The sequence below is a fragment of the Trachemys scripta genome, chromosome 14 (assembly GCF_013100865.1).
Source record: "Trachemys scripta elegans isolate TJP31775 chromosome 14, CAS_Tse_1.0, whole genome shotgun sequence".
Taxonomy (NCBI): domain Eukaryota; kingdom Metazoa; phylum Chordata; order Testudines; family Emydidae; genus Trachemys; species Trachemys scripta.
The window spans coordinates 13,220,582-13,244,660 of record NC_048311.1 but is presented as its reverse complement, the minus strand read 5'-3'; the positions used below and the strand labels follow the sequence as shown (position 1 = coordinate 13,244,660).

General features: G+C 50.0%; 1 protein-coding gene across 11 annotated transcripts in view; it reads left to right on the top strand.

The window, feature by feature from the left end:
* ARHGAP44 (Rho GTPase activating protein 44) overlaps nt 1–24,079 on the top strand; it is a 153,297-nt gene that overhangs the window by 95,411 nt on the left and 33,807 nt on the right. For 7 of the 11 annotated variants that reach the window (XM_034789666.1, XM_034789676.1, XM_034789667.1 and 4 more), the window contains exons 4-11: nt 783–859; nt 1,681–1,792; nt 6,538–6,614; nt 10,529–10,646; nt 18,261–18,341; nt 19,966–20,034; nt 20,205–20,286; nt 23,498–23,625. In XM_034789666.1, coding sequence (XP_034645557.1) covers nt 783–859; nt 1,681–1,792; nt 6,538–6,614; nt 10,529–10,646; nt 18,261–18,341; nt 19,966–20,034; nt 20,205–20,286; nt 23,498–23,625 — 744 coding nt within the window. The remainder of the gene's footprint in view (nt 1–782; nt 860–1,680; nt 1,793–6,537; nt 6,615–10,528; nt 10,647–18,260; nt 18,342–19,965; nt 20,035–20,204; nt 20,287–23,497; nt 23,626–24,079) is intronic. The other 4 variants (XM_034789668.1, XM_034789669.1, XM_034789675.1 and 1 more) reach the window with 1 other exon arrangement.

The window sequence follows — 24,079 nt, the reverse complement described above, 5'->3', positions numbered from 1 at the left end:
CCCACCAGCCAGGCCAAGACGGGGGCTGAGAGACCCTTTCACCAGGAATGGGCACGCGCCCCCCAATCCCAATCTATGTAGCCCAGCCTCTCCCCGCCCCACCGTTAGAACTGAATCTCGGATTGGAGGCCAAGTGAGAATCCTGCTCTCCAGGGCCGGCTTTAAGCCGATTCAGTCGATTCGTCTGAATTGGGCCCCGCGCCTAAGAGGGCCCCGCAACTGTCCACTCCGCCCCCAGCTCACTTCCCCCTCCTCCCCTCCCCTGAATGCTCCGCCCCCTGTTCCTCCCTCGCCCCTGCTTCCTGCGAATCAGATGTTCGCGGGAAGTCTGAAAAGGGGCAGGCGGCGGCAGCAACAGGTAAGCGGGATTGGGGGGCGCGGCCCAGTCCGGCCCTGGCCGAGCGGCCCCAGCCCCGGCGGCTCTGGCTCCAGTCCGGCACGGGCCCCGGGGCAGCGGCCCCAGTTCCGGCCGAGCACCCCCAGCACGGCCCCACAGCTCCGGCCCCAGCCGAGCACCCTCGGCCCCGGCTCGGGCCCCGGGGTGCCGGCCCGGCCCCGGCCCCAACATCTCAGGCCCCGGCCCCGACGGCTCTGGCTCAGGCCCCGGCGGCTCCGGCCCGGACCCAAACCCCGCGACCCCAGCCCGAGCGGGGCCCGATTCCTGGGGGCGGGGCTTGCTGGCAGCAAGCCCTGCCCCCAGGAATCGGGCCCCGCTCTTGCTAAGGCCGGCCCTGCTGCTCTCTGTTGGACAGTCATTCATGCCCAGCATGCTTCCTTTGCAGAAAAAGTTACCTTTGACGACGCTGGCCCAGTGCTTAATGGAAGGCTCCGCCATTTTAGGGGACGACTCTCTACTGGGGTAAGAAGCTCTAAGGAGACTGTGATCCGCCGCACTCCAGGCTCTCCCCTGCCTGGCTACTTGCCTCATGGCTGACAGCCTTGCAAAGTGGGTGTGAAATGCTAGCAAAGCACGCTGGCTCCCCAGGCTTCTCCTGGCTGCAGTGTGGGGGTTGGCAAGTGGTGGGCGAGCAGCACCCCAATGGGCTGTTTCTGCTCACTCCCTGTCCAGTCCCACTGCCCCCCTTGATGGGGGTTGGGACAGAGGGACACAGTCTCTGGCTAGGCTGTGCTCCCCTCCAGCAGGCTTCGAAGGGGCAGCCATACCTGCACAGGGAGACTAGAGTCCCAGAAACCTGTAGGCCATGGCCCTTCCTGCTTCCACCCTCCTGACCCGCCCCCTGACAGGTCATGGTACACCCTTGGGTGTCTCTACTACCTTCCTAGAGGGGATGGTGCCTCCCGTCCAGTCTCTCTACCCCCAGTAACACAGGGTATCCTCCATTCCCCCAACCTCCAGGGGGTTTAACCATCTCCACAGAAGACCATGAATGACATCCCTATTGGGTATTGCTGCCCTCCACCCCCTGTCCCGGAGCTGGCTGAGGCGTGTGGCACAAGGCCTCGCTCTCATCTTGCCATGCCTTTGTCTGCAGGCCGGTGCATTCATGCAGAAGATGTCAGCTAGCGCCCTTGTGTCCAGTCCCATTCCTGTGGTGCACAAGCCGCCAAGTTGCACTTTTTCATGTCTCAGCCGCACCGCTCATGTGAGCATACCGGGGGCGGGGGGGCACTGGAGCTGGGTTTTCACGCAGCGCGTCCCCTGTCTCTTTCCTTTCGTAGGAAGATGCTCAAACTATGCGGCGAGGTGGAGGATAAACTAGCCCAGGAGCTCATCCATTTTGAGCTGGAAGTAGAACGGGATGTGATCGACCCTCTGTTTGTGCTAGCTGAGGTAAGGGGGATTGAGACACTGACCCCTCTGGCCGGTGCCTGGAGCAGCAGTGATGAGCTCTGCAGAGTGCAGTCACTCCCCTTCAGCGGTGCCTTTCGGGGTGGGGTTGCACACGCTCAGTGTGTGAGGGGAACCCAGTAGAAAGGAGATGGGAGGGGGTGCTGGAGAGTCATTTCAGTGTTTCTCTTCCCCGTTCTCTGCCTGCTGGGATGCGGAATGGTGTGAGCATGTGTGGAAGAGCCTCCATCCCCCCGGGATCCCGAAGGAATGTCTGACTGAAGAGGGAGCTGGGAGAAGCTTGCACTGTCCCTGCCAGGGCTTGTTGAGCAGATATAGTGCTGGAGAAAGGCTCCTGGTGGGCAGCCCTGGTTGCCCAAGTCTTCACCTTGGCCTGATCCTGCAAACGGTTACTCACGTGAGTGCAGGCTTCCAGGATTGGGCCCCAGAGATCCAGTGTTCACTGGGCTGTGCCTTTATCCACGGCCAGCAGGGGCACTGCACGCACCCTTCACTGCCACCCCATGTGCCCTGCCCTTCCCCCTGCAGGGACCCTCCCTGGGGGCTGGGAGAAAGGAGCCTCTCCAGTCTGTCAATCATTGGCCCTGCAGTGCAGGCTGCCAGGAACCATGGCAGCAAGCGCCCCCTGCAATGATGTCTCTGTGATGGGGGTCCTGCAGCCAGACAGGCAGCTCACCTCACAAACCACCAGACAGATACACCAGAGCTAACGACATTTGGGGTCGGATCCGAAGCCAGCGGGAGTCTTTCCACTGACTTCTGTGGGCTCTGGATCAGGCCCTCGGTCTCCTCAGGCACTTGGGGCCAGATCTGGGCCGGTGACCACGTGGTAAGTCACCATATCCCAGTACCAGTCCTCAGGGGCTTACCCGGGTTTGTGTTCACAGCTGGGAAGATGCCCAGTGTCCAGTCCCAGCACTCACAAGCGGTAGGGCTTTATATAATGAAATATATAATGTACAATGAAAGCCATGCCTCGCCCCCCTAGCATTGGCACAGCTATACTGGTACAAAGGGGCTTTGTATGGGCTAGCTCTTGCTGTACCAGAAGGGGAATAAGCTGTACCAGTATAAGGCACCTTTTATACCTGTATACCTGCATCCACACTGGGTGTTACACTGGTGTAGCTATTTTGGTTTAAAAAATAATCACTCCTCCCAACCAGAATAGTTTTACAGGTACAAACACTTTGGCCTTGAGGACGGAAGATGAGATTTTGATGTTCCCTTTCCATTGCAATGAATAATAGACTCTGACCATTTCCATGGGTGTTTTTCCTACAATGCTTTCCCACTGCCGATCACCAGCACAGGCGTTTGTCCTGCTTCTCGGTTTATCTCGATGCACTTTGAGTGCTGTACAAATAATGAATAACAAGGTCAACTTTTATATTAAGGTTCCCTTTATAAATAGTTCCTTAAGAATTAATACATGATTAATGAATGTTTTATGCATGTTACGGATGTGAGTAGTACATGTAAGAGATGGTTAGAAGCATAGCAGTACAAGGTATTATAGGCAGTTATAAGCAATGGTTATAAGCAATCTGTTGACTCCCTGGACTCTATAACAGTTGATTAACCATTTATTAAACCTCTATTAATTATGAATCATTTATAACCTATTTATAAATGGAACCTTAATACAAAGTGTGATCATTAATAACAATCATTATATGTTCTAAGGAGACACTGTCAAAATAAAAATCACTTCTCTATATTTCGAACAGAGATCTTACCCGTGTTGCTGAGCGCACCAGAGGCTGTAAACATTAATGAAAGAAATTAGATCTGTTTTATATTTTGCCATTTGTCCTGTTTTACTTGCTTTGTGCTTCAGTCAGCTTGGTCAGTGACGCTGCCCTGCTCACATTCATTTTATTGCTAGTCAATTTTGCTTTGTGTTTTCCTGGCCCTTGCAGGTGGCTGTTGTGTTTGGATTTCCAAAGCTGCAGGGAAAAAATGTGTTTTCATTGACTTTTTTCCTTAATTTCATGGAAAATTTTCTCCTATTGAGTCTTGCAAAACCCATTGAGCTCAGTTCTGATCTCATCTCCACCTGCGTAAATATGGACAATGCCAGTAGAATCTGTAGTGATATGAGAGCAGAATCAGGCTCTGTTTATATATTTATTTTCTTCATTAAAAGGCCTGAACTTTGGACCTAAACTAAGGCATTATCTAAATACAAAAGTCGGACTACTTTAACTGCACTGGGGCGTGAGCTGTGCTGGTGTAAAGCTCTCTATACTGGTAGAACTGTGTCCACACTAGGGGCTATACTGGCATGATCACTATTTCCGTGAAAAATTCCACCCCGACCTGACATAGTTATACTGTGTGCACAGAGCAGGCTTACGCTGACAGTATCCTCTTGAAAACAAGAAGCCTGGTTCTCATTTACAATCAGGCCTCTTTGACCACTCTGGCAGCGTAGAGGAGCCTTAAAGTGGGGGTGAACTACAGTTGCATCCCCTTTCAGGGCCTTTCACCTTGCTAAGGCAGTGTAAAAGTCCTTGCTCTGCCTGAGAATCTGGCCCAAGACCCACCAGGACACCTCTCCCCAATTCCAGTTCAAATCCTCAGGTGGTTTTTGATATTATCAGATGTATAGCATGTTCAGTGTTGGGGTTTCTTAGTAAAGGTTGAGGGGACGTGATCTCCAGGGCCTGCGTTTGACCCTGCTGTGGTTGGCCTGCATTAGGCAGCTGTTACTTGGTTTGCCCTTGTGGCCGGTACCTATTAGTAATGTAGGGTTTTTTCTTCTCTTTTTGTGTGGATGTTTTTGGCAAAGGGCTGTTGCAGGCTAACGGGGAGGGGCAGACAGTAAGAACCCCTTCCTGTTTTTTTTTTTTTTTTAACATAAGAACGGCCATATTGGGTCAGACCAATGGTCCCTCTTGCCCAGTATCCTGTCTTCTGACAGTGTCCAATGCCAGGTGCTTCAGAGGAATGAACAGAACAGGTCCTGTCAAGTGATCCATCCCTTGTCACCCATTCCCAGATTTTGGCAAACAGAGACTAGGGACACCAACCCTGCCCATCCTGGCTAATAGCCATTGATGGACCTATCCTCCATGAACTAATCTAGTTCTTTTTTTAACCCAGTTATAGTCTTGGCCTTCACAACATCCTCTGGCAGAGTTCCACAGGTTGACTGTGCATTGTGTGAAGAAATACTTCCTTTTGTTTGTTTTAAACCTGATGTCTATTGATTTCATTTGTTGACCCCCAGTTCTTGTGTTATGGAAAGGAGTAAACAACACTTACTTGTTTACTTTCTCCACATCAGTCACGATTTTATAGATCTCTATCATATCCCCCTTAGTTGTCTTGTTTCTAAGTTGAAAAATCCCAATCTTATTAATCTCTCCTCATATGCACAGACTCCCACTTTCCAAAGTGCTGGGGGGTGCTTGATCCCCGGCCCTGCCCCAGGCTCTGCCCCCACTCCACCCCTTCTCCCAAGGACCCACCCCGGCTCTTCCCACCCTGGTCCACCCCTTTCCCTGAGCACTCCTTCCCCCTCCCCCCAGACTCTCCTGCACTGATCCATGGGAGGCACTGGGGGGCTGAGGGGGCGCTGATAGGGGGGCTGCCAGTGGGTGCTCAGCACCCACCATTTTTTCCCCCGTGGATGCTCCAGCCCCGGAACACCCACGAATGCTCATATGGAAGCTGTTCCATACCCCTAATCATTTTTGTTGCCCTTTTCTGAACCTTTTCCAAGTCCAAGATATCTTTTTTGAGATGGGGCAACCACATCTGCACACAGTATTCAAGATGTGGGCGTACCATGGATTTATATAGAAGCAATATGATATTTTCTGTCTTATCTGTCCCTTTCCTAATGATTCCCAACATTCTGTTTGCTTTTTTTCACTGCCACTCATTAGGATTCTTCTTTGTGTCCTAGGCTGGGATTCCCAGCTAGTGGTGCACATTCTCCCAAGGACTTTTTGACGAGGATCTAGGCTCCCCATTTCTACCTTGCAGCCCGATCCTACCAGCCCGGCATATGCAGAGCTCTTGCTGGCTTCAATGGGCATCCCATGCATGGAATGAATTATAGATCAGGTCCAGAACAACAAGTCTTTGTGCTGGGTCTCTGTGTGCTGACACTTCCCATCTTGCCTTCCTGGTCTGCAAAGGCACTTGTGCTGTTCTAGGCAGCCTTAGGTTATAGGGGCGGGGGCCCGCAACTTGCCTTAGTTTTATTTGTAATTTTTAATTCAGGGCATTTTTGCAAGTGCTCCCCTGTGCTCTGCCAGGGTGCCTGGGCTGCTCAGTGAAATGCGGCTGCTGCTGTTGCTTTATACCTCCTGCACGCCAGGCAGACAGACGTGTGCAAAATGCCCCAGATTCTACAGTGCCTCTGAGCTGTTCTTCCTGCAAGGGTTCTGCGTGCCGAAGAGCCATTCCAACGAATGAACAGTGAATAGAGCATAGAACTGGGAACCTGTTTTACTCTGATTTAATTCTCTCTCTTTTCCGAGTGGGGGGCGGGCCCCATGGCAGAGCCTCCCGTGAGCATGCCAGTCTTGCTGTGACTGGCGACCGGCCCGCATTGGGAGTCAATGTTTGCCCAATCGAACGGGAGGCATTGAGAAGTGGCTGGGCAGCAAAGGTCTTCACTTGTAGACAGGTGCAGTCGCCCCAAGAGGTGGGGAGTTCCTGTCCTGGGCAGTTGACAGCTCCATCTGTGGTGTTTTGTCTCCTTGTTGCAGGTGGAAATCCCAAATATCCAAAAACAGAGGAAGCATTTAGCAAAATTAGTCCTGGACATGGATTCCTCAAGGACAAGGTAGGAAGCATCATCTCAGTCGGTCTCCCTCCAGCTGGCTTCACTGCCCAGCCGGTTTTCCTCTTTCAATGAGTTTGGGGAAATGATCTTCGAAGCAACTTCTGTCGTTTTTAAGAAATGTTCCCGAGTGAATTACAGCTGATTTCAAAGCAGTGGATTGAAAGCTCTGGAGCGGGAAGTGCTTTGTTTGTCCAGACAACATGGATAGTTTAAGCAGTAGTGGTGCACGTTTCTTCCATGCCACCCCACCACTGGGCCTCAGTCTGTGTCACTCATTCATTCCTTGGCCCATCAGCTGGGAGTGCCAAGCAGGTGCCCCAATTGGTGCCATGCCTATCGGCGGATTTGGGAAGGTGACAGAGGACTGAGACTCTCATGACCTGATTCCATCTAGGCCTCCAGAACTAAATAAAACAATCAGGATGCATTGACTGGTCAGTTCTGTGCCGTTAAATCTATCAGAGCCAGCCTGAATCCGTCCCGTTAGCCCAGCTCAGCTTTTACCACATAGAGTATTTTTGATTTTCTGTCTAAAGAAGCCCATGGGGGAATACGGTGTGGGGGACTCCGCTTTACTTAGGACCAGTTAGTATCGATTTTCCATCATGATCACTCTATTGAGGAGTTTATTTTCATGTATCTATTTACTTAAGCTCAATTTGTAGACGGGTTGAGAAGGTTGCTTTGGAGTCTGCATTAGCGTTGGGTGTGTTCACATGCATCATTCCAATGCGCTAGCCATGCCCAGCTATCCTGCCACCACCATGTGTTATAACCTCTAGGAGTACCTGGCAGCGGCTGTCAATCTGTCCCGGTGAATGACAGGCACAGTCAATAGATCCATGTCAGGCCACTGGCAAATACCCTGGAGTCAGGTTAAGAAATGAGCATTTCAGCTTCCATCTGAAAAATATGCAGATTCCTTTCCTTGCAAGCGCTGTCCAAAATGGGATTATTTGTTCGTTGCACAAGTCTGGTTCTTCTCCATTTTGGTGAAGCCTTGGATAGGCGGGCAGGGATTCGTCGCAAAATAGACTCCTACCGCTTTATTGGAGCATTGCTAAGATGTAGCTAGCACAGCCAGAGGTGTGGACAGGCTAGCATGTTCTGTCAGAAACCTAGCTTTCCAGGTGGTTATAATATGAGCAGAAACACATTTTGCCTGAGTCTGGAGTTTTCTGGAGCTGATTTTTTTCAACACTTTTTTAAATAAAAAGAGAGCAGGGTGATGAGAAATGTGATGTGGCTGGATTGTAAAAGGATGCTAACCATATAAAAATCCTATTTAAAAAAATTCCTCCAGTATGTTATTTGCAAATGCCTTCCATTATTAAGAATGCAATATTTTTTAACAAAATGTAGTTTGTTCCCCTTTTATGCAAGTTATGATTTATCGTTGCCCTGAGAGGTGAGCTAAGCGCATCGCAAAGCAAATAGAAAGGCTTGCTCTTCCTGCAAGCAGTGGACAAAGCAGGCGGCTGCCAAACAACGTTATAAGGGATCATTGCACAACTTTGAACAAGCATGTTCTCTAATTGATCAGCAACGAATAACTGGGACGACATTAAGTGAGGAGTTACTGTAGGGTGAGAGGCTGTATGCAGCCTCTCTCTCCATAGACAGACAACTTCGGAGACCTTGCTCCCACGCGTAGCCTGCCAGTACATCTCCCATTCTGTTCTTCTGCCTGTCGATGGTGAAATTCTGGCCTGCCAGAGCTCTGTCTTTGCAAATATCTCTTGATGATGCTCCTTTTGCATCCTTGGCCATGTAGATGGCGGCTTAGATTGCAGCTCGTCGGAGGGGTGCGGGGCTGTTAGCTGGACATCGATCTGAGGCAAAATAATAGAATGGCTGATACAGGACTTGATTAATTAAGAATTGAAAGAGGTGAATGTAATTAATGCCGATCAATATAGGCTTATGAAAATTAAATCTTGTCAAACTAACTTCAGAGCATTTTTTGATAAGATTATAAGTTGATAGAAGCTTAACCTTAACTATCACCTTTATCACAGATATTTTTAGTAAAAGTCAGGGGCAGGTCACAGGCAATAAACAAAAATTCACAGAAGCCCGCAACCTCTCCCTGCCTTCTACTAAAAGTACCCTGCGGGGGGGAGGGAATAACAGTCGGAGCACTGCCGGGGGCTGAACTCGGGCAGCTGCTCCAGCCCCAGGAGGGGCTGATCCAATCCCTGCTTAAGCCCTGGGGCCACTGCTTTGATAGGCCCAGGGCTGACAGTTGCTCTAGCCCTGCTGCTGCTACAGAAGTCCCAGAAAGTCTCAGAATCTGTGACCTCCATGACGGAATCAAATCCTTAGTAATAGTGTTGATACTTAAGACTTGTCTACCTTTAAAATGTTGATCAGCATAGCTGTGTTGCTGGTGCGCCATAGCTATGCTGACATAAGCTCGGGTGTAGATGTGCTGGATCAATGGACGAATGCTTCTATCAACCTAGCTGCTACCGCTGGGGGAGGTGGGTTACCTATGGCGGGAAAACAAGCCCTTCTGTCACTGTAGACGTGTCTACACTGCAGTGCAACAGCAGCATAACGACAACACCGTAGCTGTGCCACGGTAGCGCCCGTATGTAGACGTGGCCCCAGACTTCTGTGTGGCAGTGTGGTACTGCTTGACATTTTGATTAAGAACCTAGCATATGTGTGGCGCACATTAAATGGATTAAAAACTGGTTAACTGATCAGTCTCAAAGTGTAACTGTAAATGGGGAATCGTCATCAAGTGGCTCTGTTTTTACTGGAGTCCCACATGGATCAGTTCTTTGCCTTGCCTTTAATATTTTTATTAATGACCTGGAGGAAAACCTAAAATGGTTCATGATAAAGTTTGCAGGTGACACATAGATTGGGGGAGGGATGGACAATGAAGAGGACAGGTCACTGATATGAGGAGACCAGAATCTCTTGGTAAACCAGGTGCCAGCAAATAATGTGGTACAGCCAAATATAAGGTCCTATATTTAGGAACAAAGAATGCAGGCCATACGGACAGGATGGGGGACTCTATCCTGGGAAGCAGGGACTCTGAAAAAGACTTAGGGGTCAGGGTGGATAGTCAGCTGCACATGTGCCCGAACTGTAACACTGTGGCCAAAAGGGCTAATGCAATCCTTGGACATATATGCAGGAGAATCTCGCGTAGGAGTAGCGAGGTTATATCACCTCCGTATTTGGTACCAGTGCAGCTGCTAGTGGAATATTGTGTCCAGTTCTGGTGCCCACAATTCAAGGACGATGTTGATAAATTGGAGAGGGTTCAGAGAAGAGCCACGAGAATGATTAAAGGATTGGAAAACAGGCCTTGTAGAGATAGACTCCAGGAACTCAATCTATTTAGCTAACAAAGAGCAGGTTCAGGGGTGATTTGAAAATAGTCTATAAGTATCTACATCAGGGAAGTTGTATGGCCTGTATCATGCAGGAGGTCAGACTAGATGATCAGAATGGTCCCTTCTAGCTGTGAATCTGTGAAATCTCTGGTTTTTGCCTTTTAGAAACTGCTTTTTCTTTTAAATAAACCTTTCAATATTGCTTCAATCTCCTGTATCCTCCAGGAGATTATTTCCAGGCTGGGTCAACCCAACCTCTGAGACACATCACTTGCTCACCTCCTTTGAGAAGTAACTCGGCTGTGATCGCTGGCGGGCAGGAGAATAGCCAGTCTGTTAACTGACCTCATGCCAGGCCTAACTGACACATACTGGAGCAGAGAGGAGCCACCTGGCTTTTTAATGTAGTGGGGCGGGCCATGGAGACCACCCTGAGCTAAGTGGTTACGGTCAGGGTGCGCCTAAGCCCACATGGTTGAGCCCCTTGCATGGCTGTTTCCTTTCCCAGGCAGCTCTGCCATTCGTTGCTGATGCCAGTTCCATTGCGTCCCCTCTCAGGTGGCAGCAGTCGGCGAAGTCGTCAGGTTTGTCGAGCAACCTGCAGCCGTCGGGTGCCAAAGCGGACGCTCTCAGGGAAGAGATGGAGGAGGCGGCGAACAGAGTGGAGATTTGCAGGGTACCTCTCACTCTCTCTTATCTCACAGCTGCGCAGCCCATCAACGCGCCGGTATCTCGCCCAGGGAACGGGAGAAGGTTTATATGGGTCGGGGAATTCGGGGCTTGGAGTTGCAGGCCTACGCTGGCAAGCAGGTCATAGGTGTGGGAGAGTGATGCCAGTGGAGACCTGCTGTTCCCAGAAGTCCCTGGCCACCCAACAGGCAGCATCAGCGGCCCTTGTCTCAGGCTCCCTCACACAGCCCTGCCAGGAATCCTCACCCTTTGCCAGGAGGAGTTGCTGGTGCAGGGAGAGGAGACCTGTCTCTCTCACCACTTCAGAGCCCCTCAATCACCCTCCGGCTACACCAGGTGAGACCTACCCTTTGCAACCTGGGGATAGAGCCCCCCCCTCGCTCCCAGCACCTTCCCCCTGCCTCCCATTCAGCGTAAGGGCATGCCTGCTCCCTGATCCTCTCTGCCTTGATCTCACACAGCTTGGGGTGGGCTCTCCCTGACCCTCTCCTCTCCCAGGTTGGGGAGAACTCTAAGCTAACAACTCTCAGAGCTGGTGAGCAGCTTCTGCTCTCCCGTGTCATGCCCAGGTAATTAGCAGGTGCCAGGGTGTGGTATTGCATTGTGAGCCGCTGTGGCACAGCGTGTGCAGTACCCGAGCCCCAAGAGGTAACCAGCACTTTCCTCCAGAGTTTGTTCATTTGATAAGAGTCAGTGTGGACGAAAACCAATGACTGAAGGAAGGATGTCCTCTCCTCCCTTTGCCCTCCCACATCCCAGCTCCATCTGGCAGTGTTTGGGGTTGGAAAGCAAACTCTTCCAGGTATCCTCCATCCTAGGGAACTATGGCAGGGGACTGTTGCAAAATTCAGCACCAATAGTATGTTGAACCCTAGTATGCTGATGTGCAAGAGAAGGCCTGGTTTAGTGGTTAGAGCATAGGACCAAGAGTTAGCAGATCTGGGTTGTGGGCTCTGCTCTGCTGCAGACTGTTTATGAGAGACTGGCCAAATCACATCCCTGCTTTGTGCCTCAGTTTCCCCATCTGTAAAATAGAGATACTGATACCCAAACATCTTCTAGTAAATAGAAATAAATGACTGTTTGCCTCCCAGCATAATGTGGGACTAATTTCACGAAGAGGGAGATAGTGTTGCCTAGTGGGAGAGCACTAGACTGGAGCTCAGAAGACCAGAGTTCTGTTCCTGGCTCTGCTGTGGGCCTGCTGGGTGACCTTGGACAAGTCACTTTGCCATTCCATGCCTCAGTTTCCCTGTTATATCTGTATAATGGGGATAATGATACTAACCTCCTGTGTAAATTGCTTTATGATCTACTGATTAAGGGTCCTATGTAAGAGCTAGGTGTTATTACTATTGTAAGTCGCTTTGAGCTTCTCTGTTGCCTTCTGCTCAAGATTTCAAAACATTAATATGTATATTTTGAGCTAGATTTTAAAAAGTGCTTAGCTCCCACAGCTGGAGCCAGATTTTGTGAGTACTTCCAAAATCTGGCCATTCCATTTAAGCACCTAAATGGAAACTGAGCTTTCTTGAAAATCTATCCCCTACCTGTTTGTGCACTAACTTGCGTGGTTTTATGGATGTGAATTATTCAGGAATTCCAAACCAGTCTAACAAACTACTACGTAAGAATGGCCATACTGAGTCAGACCAATGGTCCATCTAGCCCAGTATCCTGTCTTCTGATGGTGGCTGATGCCAGGTGCTTCAGAAGGAATGAACAAAACAGGGCAATTATTGAGTGATCCATCCCCTGTCATCCAGTCCCAGTTCTGGCAAACAGAGGCTAGGCACACCCAGAGCATGGGGTTGCATCCTTGACCATCCTGGTGAATAACCATTGATGGATCTATCCTCCATGAACTTATCTAGTTCTTCTTTGAACCCAGGTATAGTTTTGGCCTTCACATCATCCCCTGGCAACAAATTCCACAAGTGAACTAAGCATTGTAGGAAGAAGTATTTCCTTTTGTTTGTTTTAAACCTGCTGGGGTGACCCCTGGTTCTTGTGTTATGTGAAGTGGTAAATAACATTTCCTTTTTCATTTTTTCCACATCAGTCATGATTTTATAGACCTCTATCATAAACACAAAAAAGAAGCTTACAAGAAGTGGAAACTTGGACAGATGACTAGGGACAAGTATAAAAATATTGCTCGAGCATGCAGGAGTGTAATCAGGAAAGCCAAAGCACAATTGGAGTTGCAGCTAGCAAGGGATGTGAAGGGTGACAAGAAGGGTTTCTACAGGTATGTTAGCAACAAGCAGAAGGTCAGGGAAAGTGTGGGACCCTTACTGAATGGGGGAGGCAACCTAGTGGCAGATGATGTGGTAAAAGCTGAAGTACTCAATGCTTTTTTTGCCTTGGTCTTCACAGACAAGGTCAGTTCCCAGACTGCTGCACTGGGCAGCATAGTATGGGGAGGCGGTGAGCAGCCCTCAGTGGTGAAAGAACAGGTTAAGGAGTATTTAGAAAAGCTGGACATGCACAAGTCCATGGGTCCGGATCTAATGCATCTGAGAGAGTTGGCAGATGTGATTGCAGAGCCATTGGCCATTATCTTTGAAAACTAGTGGCAAATGGTTGATGTCCAAGGCGATTGGAAAAAGGCAAATATAGTGCCCATATTTAAAAAAGGGAAGAAAGAGAACCTGGGGAAATACAGACCGGTCAGCCTCACTTCAATCCCCAGCAAAATCATGGAGCAGGTCCTCAAGGAATCCATTTTGAAGCACTTGGAGGAGAGGAAGGTGATCAGGAACAGTCACCATGGATTCACCAAGGGAAAGTCATGCCTGACCAACCTGATAGCCTTGTATGATGAGATAACTGGCTCTCTAGATTTGGGGAAAATGGTGGACATGACATATCTTGACTTTAGCAAAGCTTTTGATACGGTCTCCCACAGTATTCTTGTCAGCAAGTTAAAAAAGTATGGATTGGATGAATGGACTATAAGGTGGATAGAAAGTTGGCTAGATCGTCGGGCTCAATGGGTAGTGATCAACAGCTCGATGTCTAGTTGGCAGCCGGTATCAAGCGGCGTGCCCCAGGGGTCGGTCCTGGGGCCGGTTTTGTTCAACATCTTCATTAATGATCTGGATGATGGGATGCATTGCACCCTCAGCAAGTTCATGGATGACACTAAGCTGGGGGGAGGGGTAGATACGCTGGAGAGTAGGGATGGGGTCCAGAGTGAACTAGACAAATTGGAGCCAAAAGAAATCTGATGAGGTTCAACACTTGTCCTGCACTTAGGATAGAAGAATCCCATGCACTGCTACAGGCTGGGGACCGACTGGCTAAGCAGCAGTTCTGCAGAAAAGGACCTGGGGATTACAGTGGACGAGAAGCGGGATATGAGTCAACAATGTGCTCTTGTTGCCAAGAAGGCTAACAGCATATTGGGCTGCATTAGTAGGAGCATTGCCAGCAGATCGAGGAAAGTGATTATTCCCTTCCATTCGGCACTGGTGAGGCCACATCTGGAGTATTGCGTCCAGTTTTGTGGCCCCTACTACAGAAAGAATGTGGACAAATTGAAGAAAGTCCAGCAGAGGGCAATGAAAATGATTAGGGGGCTGGGGCACATGACTTATGAGGAGAGGCTGAGGGAACTGGGCTTATTTAGTCTTCAGAAGAGAAGAGTGAGAGGGGGATTTAATAGCAGCCTTCAACTACCTGAAGGGGGGTTCCAAAGAGGATGGAGCTAGGCTGTTCTCAGTGGTGACAGATGACAGAACAAGAAGCAATGTTGTCAAGTTGCAATGGGGGAGGTCTAGGTTGGATATTAGGAAAAAATATTTCACTAGGAGGGGGTGAAGCACTGGAATGGGTTACCTAGAGAGGTGGTGGAATCTCCATCCTTAAAGGTTTTTAAGGCCCAGCTTAACAAAGCCCTGGCTGGATGATTTAGTTGGGGTTGGTCCTGCTTTGAGCAGGGGGTTGGAACTAGATGACCTCCTGAGGTCTCTTCCAACCTTAATCTTCTATGATTCTATGATCATATCCCCCCTTAGTTGTCTCTTTTCCAAGCTGAAAAGTCCCAGTCTTTTTAATCTCTTCATATGGCAGCTGTTCCATACCCCTAATCATTTTTGTTGCCTTTCGCTCTGTACCTTTTCCAATTCTAAAATATCTTTTCTGAGTACAAGCAATTTGCAACTCACGAGGTGCATATTTAATTTGATGTACTACAGCTGGTCAAAATGTTTTTTAAACATTTTTATGAGAAATGTCATCAGTTTCAAATGTTGACAAAAAAGGTGGGGGGAATGTCACAACTTCTTTTCTCCCATCTCTAAAATATATGTAGAAAACACATGGAAGATTGAGAAATATGCACCCAAGTTAAATATGCATATAGCTCTATAGGTCAAGTTACAGTCTTTTAATATTGGCCAATGGTTTTGTCTTGTCCTGTCCTGTCCAGCTCTTGAGTTACATAATGAAACACTGAAGATTGTGTCAGTGTATTTCACCCCTGGTACTAATGCTACAAACCTTGAGAGACAAGGTGGGTGAGGTAATATCTTTTATTGGACCAACTTCTGTTGGGGAGAGAGACAAGTTTGCGAGCTTACGCAGATGACTTCAAGAGCTCTGTAAGCTTGAAAGCTTGTCTCTCTCCCCAACAGAAGTTGGTCCAATAAAAGATATTACCTCCCCGAACTGGTCTGTCTAATATCTTGGGACCAACATGGCTACAACAACACTGCATATTACAAACTATGAAAGAGTTTTAAGGTATGTCCATGGTTTGAGCTGGAGGTGTAATTCCCAACTCAAGGAGACATACCCACACTAACTCTGATGAAGATGGCGTGTTAAAAATAAAAGGTAGCCACAGCTGCACGACACGCAGGAGGGGCTAGCTGCCCCAATACAGTCCTGTCCGAGACCTTTGGTACCTGCTTGGGTGGCTAGCTCCTTGTGCTGCCACGGCTACACTTCTGTTTTTAGTGCACTGTCTCCATCAGAGGTAGGGTGGGTATGTCTGCTTGAGCTAGAAATTGTACCTTCCAGCTCCAGCATAGAGGTACTTTACTGAATAAGTGCTGCCCATTACTGGTTTGAGCAATAATGGGCTGTATATATTTAATGAATCACTCAGACAAAAATAGCCAAACAGAGAGAGAAAAAAGCAGAGCATTTACGTTGCGTGCAATGCATCCCTTAGGGAACAAGCAGCATTTGACTAATCAGACGCTGCTTCATACCAACCTACTTAGGAACAGTTTGTTGCAGACTGATGGCTAATCATAATCTCAAAAGAGAGGGAAGGGCGAGAGAGAGAGAGTGTGAGTGAGTGTGTGTGTGTGTGTGTGTGTGTTTTTATAGCTTTGCATCCAGGGTTTCTATGCATGGGTCCATTCTTCTTTTCTTCTCCTCCAAAGCTCCTGTTGTGCAGAGTAACTTAATTTTATTCCATGTAAAGTCCGTTTTTTGAGCTGAGTATCAGAATTGACATTGGCATAGACTTTGATGTTCCTTTCAACACTTAACAGTAATTCGTCATGTCTGGGTGTGGCTAGATTCATTCTAAAGTTTACGTCTCTTGAAAGGCTTTGAAATAGTCAGTGACCTGCTTCTCCTCTCTCAGCCTAAGAATTGTACCAGTAGGGGAGCTGAATTAGTAGCATTGTTAATTAAACATGGTTTTCTGCATTAACATGACCATGGCCCCAATCCTGCAAACACTCATGCATATGTTTAACTTCACTATGATGAGTAGCCATTGGAATTGGTGGGATTACTTCCGCTCTAAAGTTAAGCACATGCATATTGGCGGGATCAGGGTGCACGTGTTTGAATATGCAAAAGCAATGAATTTTGCAATACTTTGTCTGCCATAGTGGAATGACGCTTTTCTGTCTGTCTGTCTAATCTGTCCATCCATGTGCTGAGCTTTGTTTGAGTCTGGGAGGAGCTGCAGTGACGAAGTAAAGACACAGAGGGCTGTTCCTGATTATCCCTAACACACAACCATAAAAGCCCGACAGCCTTGCATACCCTCACATGCCCTGTCGTCTTCTCCTCCCCTTCGCTCCCCCTTCCCCCGGCTCATGTTTATGGCCGAACTTCTGCGTTATTTTCATTAGGGACTTTTGTGTGTCTGACCTGAAGCTGGAAGGCTGGGCACATTGCCACTTAGCCACGAGTGTCCGTGGGCAAAGCCATCCAGGAAATGTTTTATTACGAATATAGGTTGGGGAGAAATGTCATTTACTTATACTGCTGTTTTAGTTTGTTGCTGGCATAATTATCTTAGGGCTTATTAAAAAAAGGATTCTCCACAATATCTGAAATCAACCCGGTCGATTGGCCTTCTCCATTTGGGATCAGTCATAACACGGCAAAGGGTGCGTGTAGGGAAAAGGAGAACCATACATGACAGCTGAATCACAAGCCAATAGCCTCCTGTTGACCTGACATGGCAGGGGCATAGGGACCAGGAAAGGGTTAGTGGTGACAGCCATTCCTGAGGTGGGGCAATAAAACCTCATGAAATGTCTTGCTTTTTTAAAACCTGTAAGTAAATATAGCACAAATAAGTGGGAGGGAAGCATTCCACTGGTCCTAGCCTGGAATAGTCTGGGCAGGAGCTGTTAAAATTTCCCACCCACATGAATCCTGACCTCCACCCCCATCTGCTATTCCAGTCCAGGGGCTCCCTCAAAGCTCTGCTAGTGCATTGCAGCCCTCCCTCCCCCGGCTATCTGCAAATACACCTGCGCAAAGGTCTCTCGTGAGCAAAGACTGGCACCTGTGCTGAATTATGTCACTTTGTGCAGTGGCTTAATAATGTTGACAGAGGGAGGCAGAGGCTGGGGTGAGACAATTCCTCCTGAGCCCTTCCAAAAAAACCCCAGACCTCCATGTGTGAACTACGGTCAGTGCAGGGTTTGAACCCAGATCTTCAGAGGTGAAGAGTTATCCCATTCTGCCACCGACAGCAGATCCTCAGAACCTCGTTCTTTATAGGGCACTGACTCATTTGTCACAATGAGTGAGCCTTGGTAAGGAAGTTTCCCGGTGTTTTCCCCCAGTCAGATACAAGGCCCATATCCGCTGTTCTGCAGGTGGGAGAAGTGAGTGGGTTTTTCTCAGAAAAAGGCTGTTTTCATCTCCACCTTCACCTCCTCCTCTCCTTGCATATCCACCCCCTTTTCGACCTTCGCAGTCATCGGCTCCATCTCTGCCTCCGTGCCCAGCTCCATTCTTGTCTCCAGGCCTTGACTCACCATCCCCATGTTTGGTTCTGATTCCAGCTGCACCTCTGCTCCCCCCATGCCCTCTCTACACCCATCTCCCCATGTCCTGACCAATCCCCTTTGTTGTCCTCATGCGTTTCTTTAGGACAATGGAGCTTACACACAGAGATATGCACAAAGTCCCCTTTGCCATATCCCCTTGTTAACTTTCAGATATTTTCTCCTTTTTTAAATCACACTTTCCTGTCCCAGCGAAACGAGAGGGGCGTGTCCCCTACACTTTTCTCTTACGTTTGCACTTCAACTGTTTGACATTCGTGTTTAACAAAATTCATAATGTGACAATAAAACAACCAAATTGCTCTTCTTCCTCTTCCCACAAGACCAACAAGGGCCACACACAGGGCACCACTGACCATCCTAAGATTGCCAATTGGAGAGGCTCAGATGCTGAGCTGTTGAAGGTATATTTCTGATGGTAGCATTTAGCTCCTTGGTGGGGGTCTCCATTCCCTGGGCTCACATGTTCTGTTTACCGCAGGACTTTGGGGGTGTGGGGGTTGGAGGGATGGGGGTGGGAAGTATTAAATTGGGGGGCAGGGACAGGAATATGCCCCTGGAAATGGGGAGCCAATAGAGCCAGTACCTCCCGTGCATGCTTCTGACAAATGCAGCTGTGTCACATAATCTAGATCTGCAAACAGCCACACACACCACCTGATGTTCCCACAGTCCTGGGTTCTTATGAGCAGAGGCTGCCAGCTGTGCTAATTTTGCAGAGACCCAGCAAAGACCCAACCATTTCACTTGTGACGCCAGCAGGATTAGAACCCAGATGTGCAAAAAGGGGGTTTCTGCCCCTAACCTGCTGTGCTATCTAACCCTGCTTTCCTTCCTCCCTACTCAATGAAACTGCTGAACCCCCTCTATGGTACTTGTGTGGAGACCAACCTCCTGGACAAAACTGCTTCAGGAATTCCACAGGCAGGACCCTTGCAAAGTAACAGTGGGACCATTGTTGAATGCAATGGGCACCTAAACAGAACCTGCAAAGCCTTTACCCCTTGATGTGTGCCCAGTGGGCAGCTGTGCATGCAGATGTATGCATGTACATCCACGTCTGGAGTTGGAACATGCCCACACAAACATAGTGACTGCTCCATTGGTGCTTAGGATAGAATAGTACTTAGCATAGCCCTTTGCGTAGATTTACAGAGAGCAGAGTCAGATTGGGGTGTGGTAGGTACTGAGGGCTCTGCAGTTGGCGTGCGGATGCTAACGTGGCATATTTTGACCGTCAATGGATGAGAAATCGGGGAAAGCCACCAGAGATCTCAGAGGGTTTTAGGTGGGCCAGTCCCTCATTGTCCTCATGTCTGCAACCCCTGAGTCAAACTCAGACCTGGGTGTAACCAGCCATGGAAGTCAGTGGGGTTATACCCATTTACATCAGGTCTGAATTTAGCAAGATTTTTTCCGAAATCAAAGGCAGGGGAAAACCTCCCAACTTTCCAGCATCTCAGATCTTTGATGCATCGCCATTCAAGGCACAATTATCCCTTTCAGATCCATCTAGGCTCTGATATCCTGCTCTGCCAACATGTGTGGGGTTCCCACAACATTCTGCTCTCTTGATGTGTGTGGAATTCCCTGTGGAGCAGAATATCGGATTCTAGATCCACCTTATGGATCTAAGGGGGAGATTCTTGCTCTGAATAAGGTGTTTTATTTCTCTTCTGCAAATCCTGCATCGTCAGCCTCCCCATCTTGTACTCTGACTGGTAACGAAAGCTGAGCCACGCAGGATTGGGAATGCCAGATCTGTATATATTCCCTCCCCCCACAAATCTGTGTTTCACTGTCCATGTTCCCAACAGCCAGGATCAAATGCACCATAAAGTCTGTGCCATTTCCAAGTGGCCCTGCAAAGGCGGTGCAATCCCAGCAGCGTGCAGCACCGGCCTGCAAGCATCTCTGACCCTGTGTGCCGGCCTTCGAGCCTGATCCACCTGTAAATGATTGTAATTGCTGGTCAGGGTGGTTTGATTTTGTGTGATTTACTTCTTGCTAATTCTGTGCTCTCCACAGGACCAGCTCTCGGCTGACATGTACAATTTCGTGGCCAAAGAAATAGACTATGCAAACTACTTTCAAACTGTAAGTGCCAGTGGGGATTGGGCTTTTCTGTCTGAGTCCTTCCCTTGTGCATGATGCCTCACTGTGTTAACAACCGGTCTCTGGCCCAGATGCCCCTCCTCCAACCCTTACCCAAGTGCCCCATGGTTCCTATGGCAGGATGTAATATCTCTCCCTTGTCTTTTCCCTAGTTAATAGAAGTGCAAGCAGAATACCATAGGAAGTCATTAGCACTTTTACAGAACGTGTTGCCTCAGATAAAAGCACAGCAGGGTAAGTGCGCAGTGTTTTCTTAATTGACCGCATGCTAAGCTAAGGCGGACTGGAGCTCGGGGCCTCAGCTGATTAGCAGAGGGCATGATGAGAGAGCCCCCCATCTCCAGCATTGCATTGTACCCATAGGTGCTGTCTGTCCCCTTTCCCTGAATCATCAGTTTTTGCTCACCACCAGAGGCAGGATTCTGGATTCTCAGTAGCGAGGCCATCTCACAGACTGCTGCCCCCTGTCCCAGTTAGAAGCAGTTCCACCCACCCTGCTCAGAGCTGATTTACTGGGGAGGAAATTCCCCCACCATCTTCCCAAGTCACCCCACTCCTGGACAAACCCTCCTCAGCAGGGTCGCTTTCCCTGAAACTGTCAAAATCGGTTCTCCGTCAGTTCCTCCTCTAGCCTCCGAGTCAGTCCCCCCAGCCCCTGCAAACACAATCAATGCCCTGCAGCTACAACAGCCCCCTCTCCACCAGGGACTTTGGCCTGTGCACTGTCCCGCCTTCAATCCATTCGCCTTGCAATGGCTTTTCAACAACCCCACTGTCCCTCGCCTGCAGGACAGTCACTCGCCTCTCCTCCCCAACCCCACACGGGATCGATTGCCCCCACCGAACCCCAGATCTTCTCCCTCACACGCTTGCCAGCCATTGCCAATTGCACCTCCCTCCACAGAGCCCAGCTCTTCTCTAACCCTGGCCCCGTCAGGTTCTCTCCTGCTTGCAAACTCTTCTGAGTCCCTGCTACTTCAGGCAGGTCGCACCCACCCCGGTCGTCTCCTCCTCCCACTGCCAGCTGGGTCTGTCTGGTTCTCCGTCAGCCCCACGGGCTTGAGATCAAATGGAGCCAGAACGAAGGGGAACTTAAGCTCTAGGGCATGGGGAGCAGAAGGAAACCTAGACTAACTGGGCCATCGAACTAAGTTTTCCCGTCATTCTTTCAATTAACACATGGCACAACGTGCAGCACGTATTAGAATGTAAAAAGGGGAGTCTCTTGCTGTTGGATTTCCTTTGGGGGAAATAACCTTTTCCTTGTGTCATGTGCACAGACCATGCAGACTCCTGACCGCCCCCGAAAGGAGGTGGAGTTCTTCCCTCCCCATTCCCCCGTGGCGAACTGAGTGACACAGATGCATTCATCCATGCACAGTTTTATGCACGCTCAGACACATGCACGCAAAGCCTCTTGCACACACACACACACACACACACACACACAGCCGTATGCACACACAGCCTCGTAAGCGTATGTTTGGCCCTGCACACGTGTGTACACACACACGTGCACGCTCATGCACTCGCACGCTCATGCTTCGGGACATTAAGAAGGAGTGAATTCAGGGGGCCCTTGGGACCGGCTGATCAGCCCGGCTAGAATTGCTTCTAACTGCCCCCCTTGGCAATGGAAAGGAATTCCTCAGCCTGCCCAGAAATACAGATACAGGGAAGTCTCTCTCTCTGCTAAATAAAACAAACCCTGGAACGCTCAGTCCTAAGCAGCTGTGGGCTTTGTTTGTGGCCGCAGACTGCATACTCAGAACTTTGTAATTCCACCCTACAAGATCTCCTAGGCCCTGAGAACCTGCCACCTTTTAAAGCAGCGTTGTTCTCCCCGCTTTTAAAGCAACGGTCCTGTAGCTATCAGGCCAATGCCCACTAGCAGCCATGCAAACAGCTCTAGTGGTGCTCTCATTCCCAGGAGCAACCCCGTGCAGTTGCAGCTTTATTTCCCATTTTGGGAACTGCGGCCTGTAAATTACTCCTGCCACCCCCATAAGTATATTGCAGGGGTGACCAGATTTACTGACCCTCCGAGCCACAAATAATCTTCAGAAGTTTGAGAGCCGGGTGCACCTGCCAGGGCTCGGGGCTTCTGCCCTGCAGCAGAGTGGTGGGGGTAGGGGCTTCAGCACTGCAGGAGGCACTTGCCGGGGCATGGGGCTTCAGCAAGAGTGGGGCTGAAGCCCTGGGCCCCAGCAGACGTCTCCCATGGGGCTGAAGCCCCTAGACCTCCCTGCCCGCTAGGCAGAAACCCCAAGCCCCACCATCCCGCGGCAGGGCAGGAACCCCAAGCTCCACCTCCCAGTCTGGTGCGTGGCGAATGGGGAGTCATGGGGGGGTTCTGCAAGCCGCAGTTTGGCCTCCCCTGGTATATTGAATACACAAAAGCGAAGAGTTAGAATAGCAAGTGGGCCCCCGTCCCAGTCAGGGCTGATCGCTCGGAGGGCTGCACCAGCCCTTAAAGATCCACCCCTTATCTTTGGATTAAGGTACATTGCAACCACGATGCACCATGGTAATCTTGTCCCCTGGGGATTTCCCACCCCGGGAGCCCTGGCAGCGTTTATGCCAGTAGAAGCCCAGTTTGAAGTTTAGCCATGCAGTGAGTCGATGCATTTTGCCCTCTCGCCTCTGGAGCCTGGAGTCGAAGTAATAGCTCAGGTCACTAGTGAATTGAGTGTGACAGGTCTCACACTCCACCACTTAGCACGATTGGCAGACCCTGGTCAGCCGAGGGAGGCCCAGGACTGGATTAGCTGGGGGTGCTCCAGGGCAAGATTGAGGGGCATTATGGGAGCTGGGCGAGGGACACCATGTGCGGCTCCTCTCGGCGCTTCCTGCCAGGCCGTAGACCCCACGCGGTCCAGACCAATAGCAGTGATGGTTTCATTAGGGGGGCTTTCAGGTAGGCCTCAGATGGGTGAGGCTGGGTGTGATCTGGCCTGGTGGCCGCATGGAGGCTTGGCGTTCAGATCCACGCCGTCGCGCCTGGAGCCAGCAGGGGCTCAGGGGCAGCCTGCTTGGCGCCCAAGAGCAGGGGCTAGCCCAGGCTTCCATTGCCGACCCCACACTGGCTGGTCCCAGCAGCAGTGCTGGGGGAGGGTCAAGCATCAGCATGGGACATTGAAGAAGCAATACAAGGTGGGGACACTGCGGGGATCGCACGCCCTGGCTCACCTAGACCCGGATATAGATGCATCCCGGACGTGCATTAGCTCCCTACGTGCACACACATAAACGTGGGACGTGGGGATGCGCAGCCCTGCAACCTCACTGCCAAGGGACCTCCCTAACTGGCAGAGACATGGCTGTCGCAGGAGATGGGGAGGGGGGAGGGCGGGAACCTGCGCAGCTTCCCCAGCAGGTGAACGTGCTCCCCTAACCCAGCACGGGTTCCTCTCCCTCCTGCCCACTCGGTGGATCCGTGTAACAGAAGCCTGGATCGAGAAGCCCTCCTTCGGGAAGCCGCTGGAGGAGCACCTGGTCGTCAGTGGGCGGGAGATCGCCTTCCCCATCGAGGCGTGCGTCACCATGCTGCTGGAGTGCGGGATGCAGGAGGAGGTGAGTCAGGAGCCCCCCAACTGGGTGGCTTCATTCCAGACACAGATACTCTCCAGCTTTTCTTCCCCCGAGCACAACTGTCGTAATGATCCCTGCTGCCCTTAAAACCTCTGACCCTCTGAAAAGCCCCTTCCTTTATTCCCCCATTGAAACCCCACCCTGGCCTCTCTTGTATTTCCAAACCCTCCCACTGCAAAATCCTGGGGCAGGCCCTGGAAATCTTGAGGCAAGCCCCCTCCTTCAGCTCTTGTGCCTTCAGCTGGGAGAGCAAACACTGCAGCCTCTTCTCAATCTGTGAATGGGCCTCCTTTGAAAGCAGATCCTGGCTTGACTGGTCTTGGATAGACTTGGTGTAAATTGGGAGCAGTCCCACGGAGGTGCCTGGAGTTATACTGGCAGTATTGGGTCCTGGGACCCTTGCTGTGTCTCTTTGTATAGAGCAAGGCTGCTACTA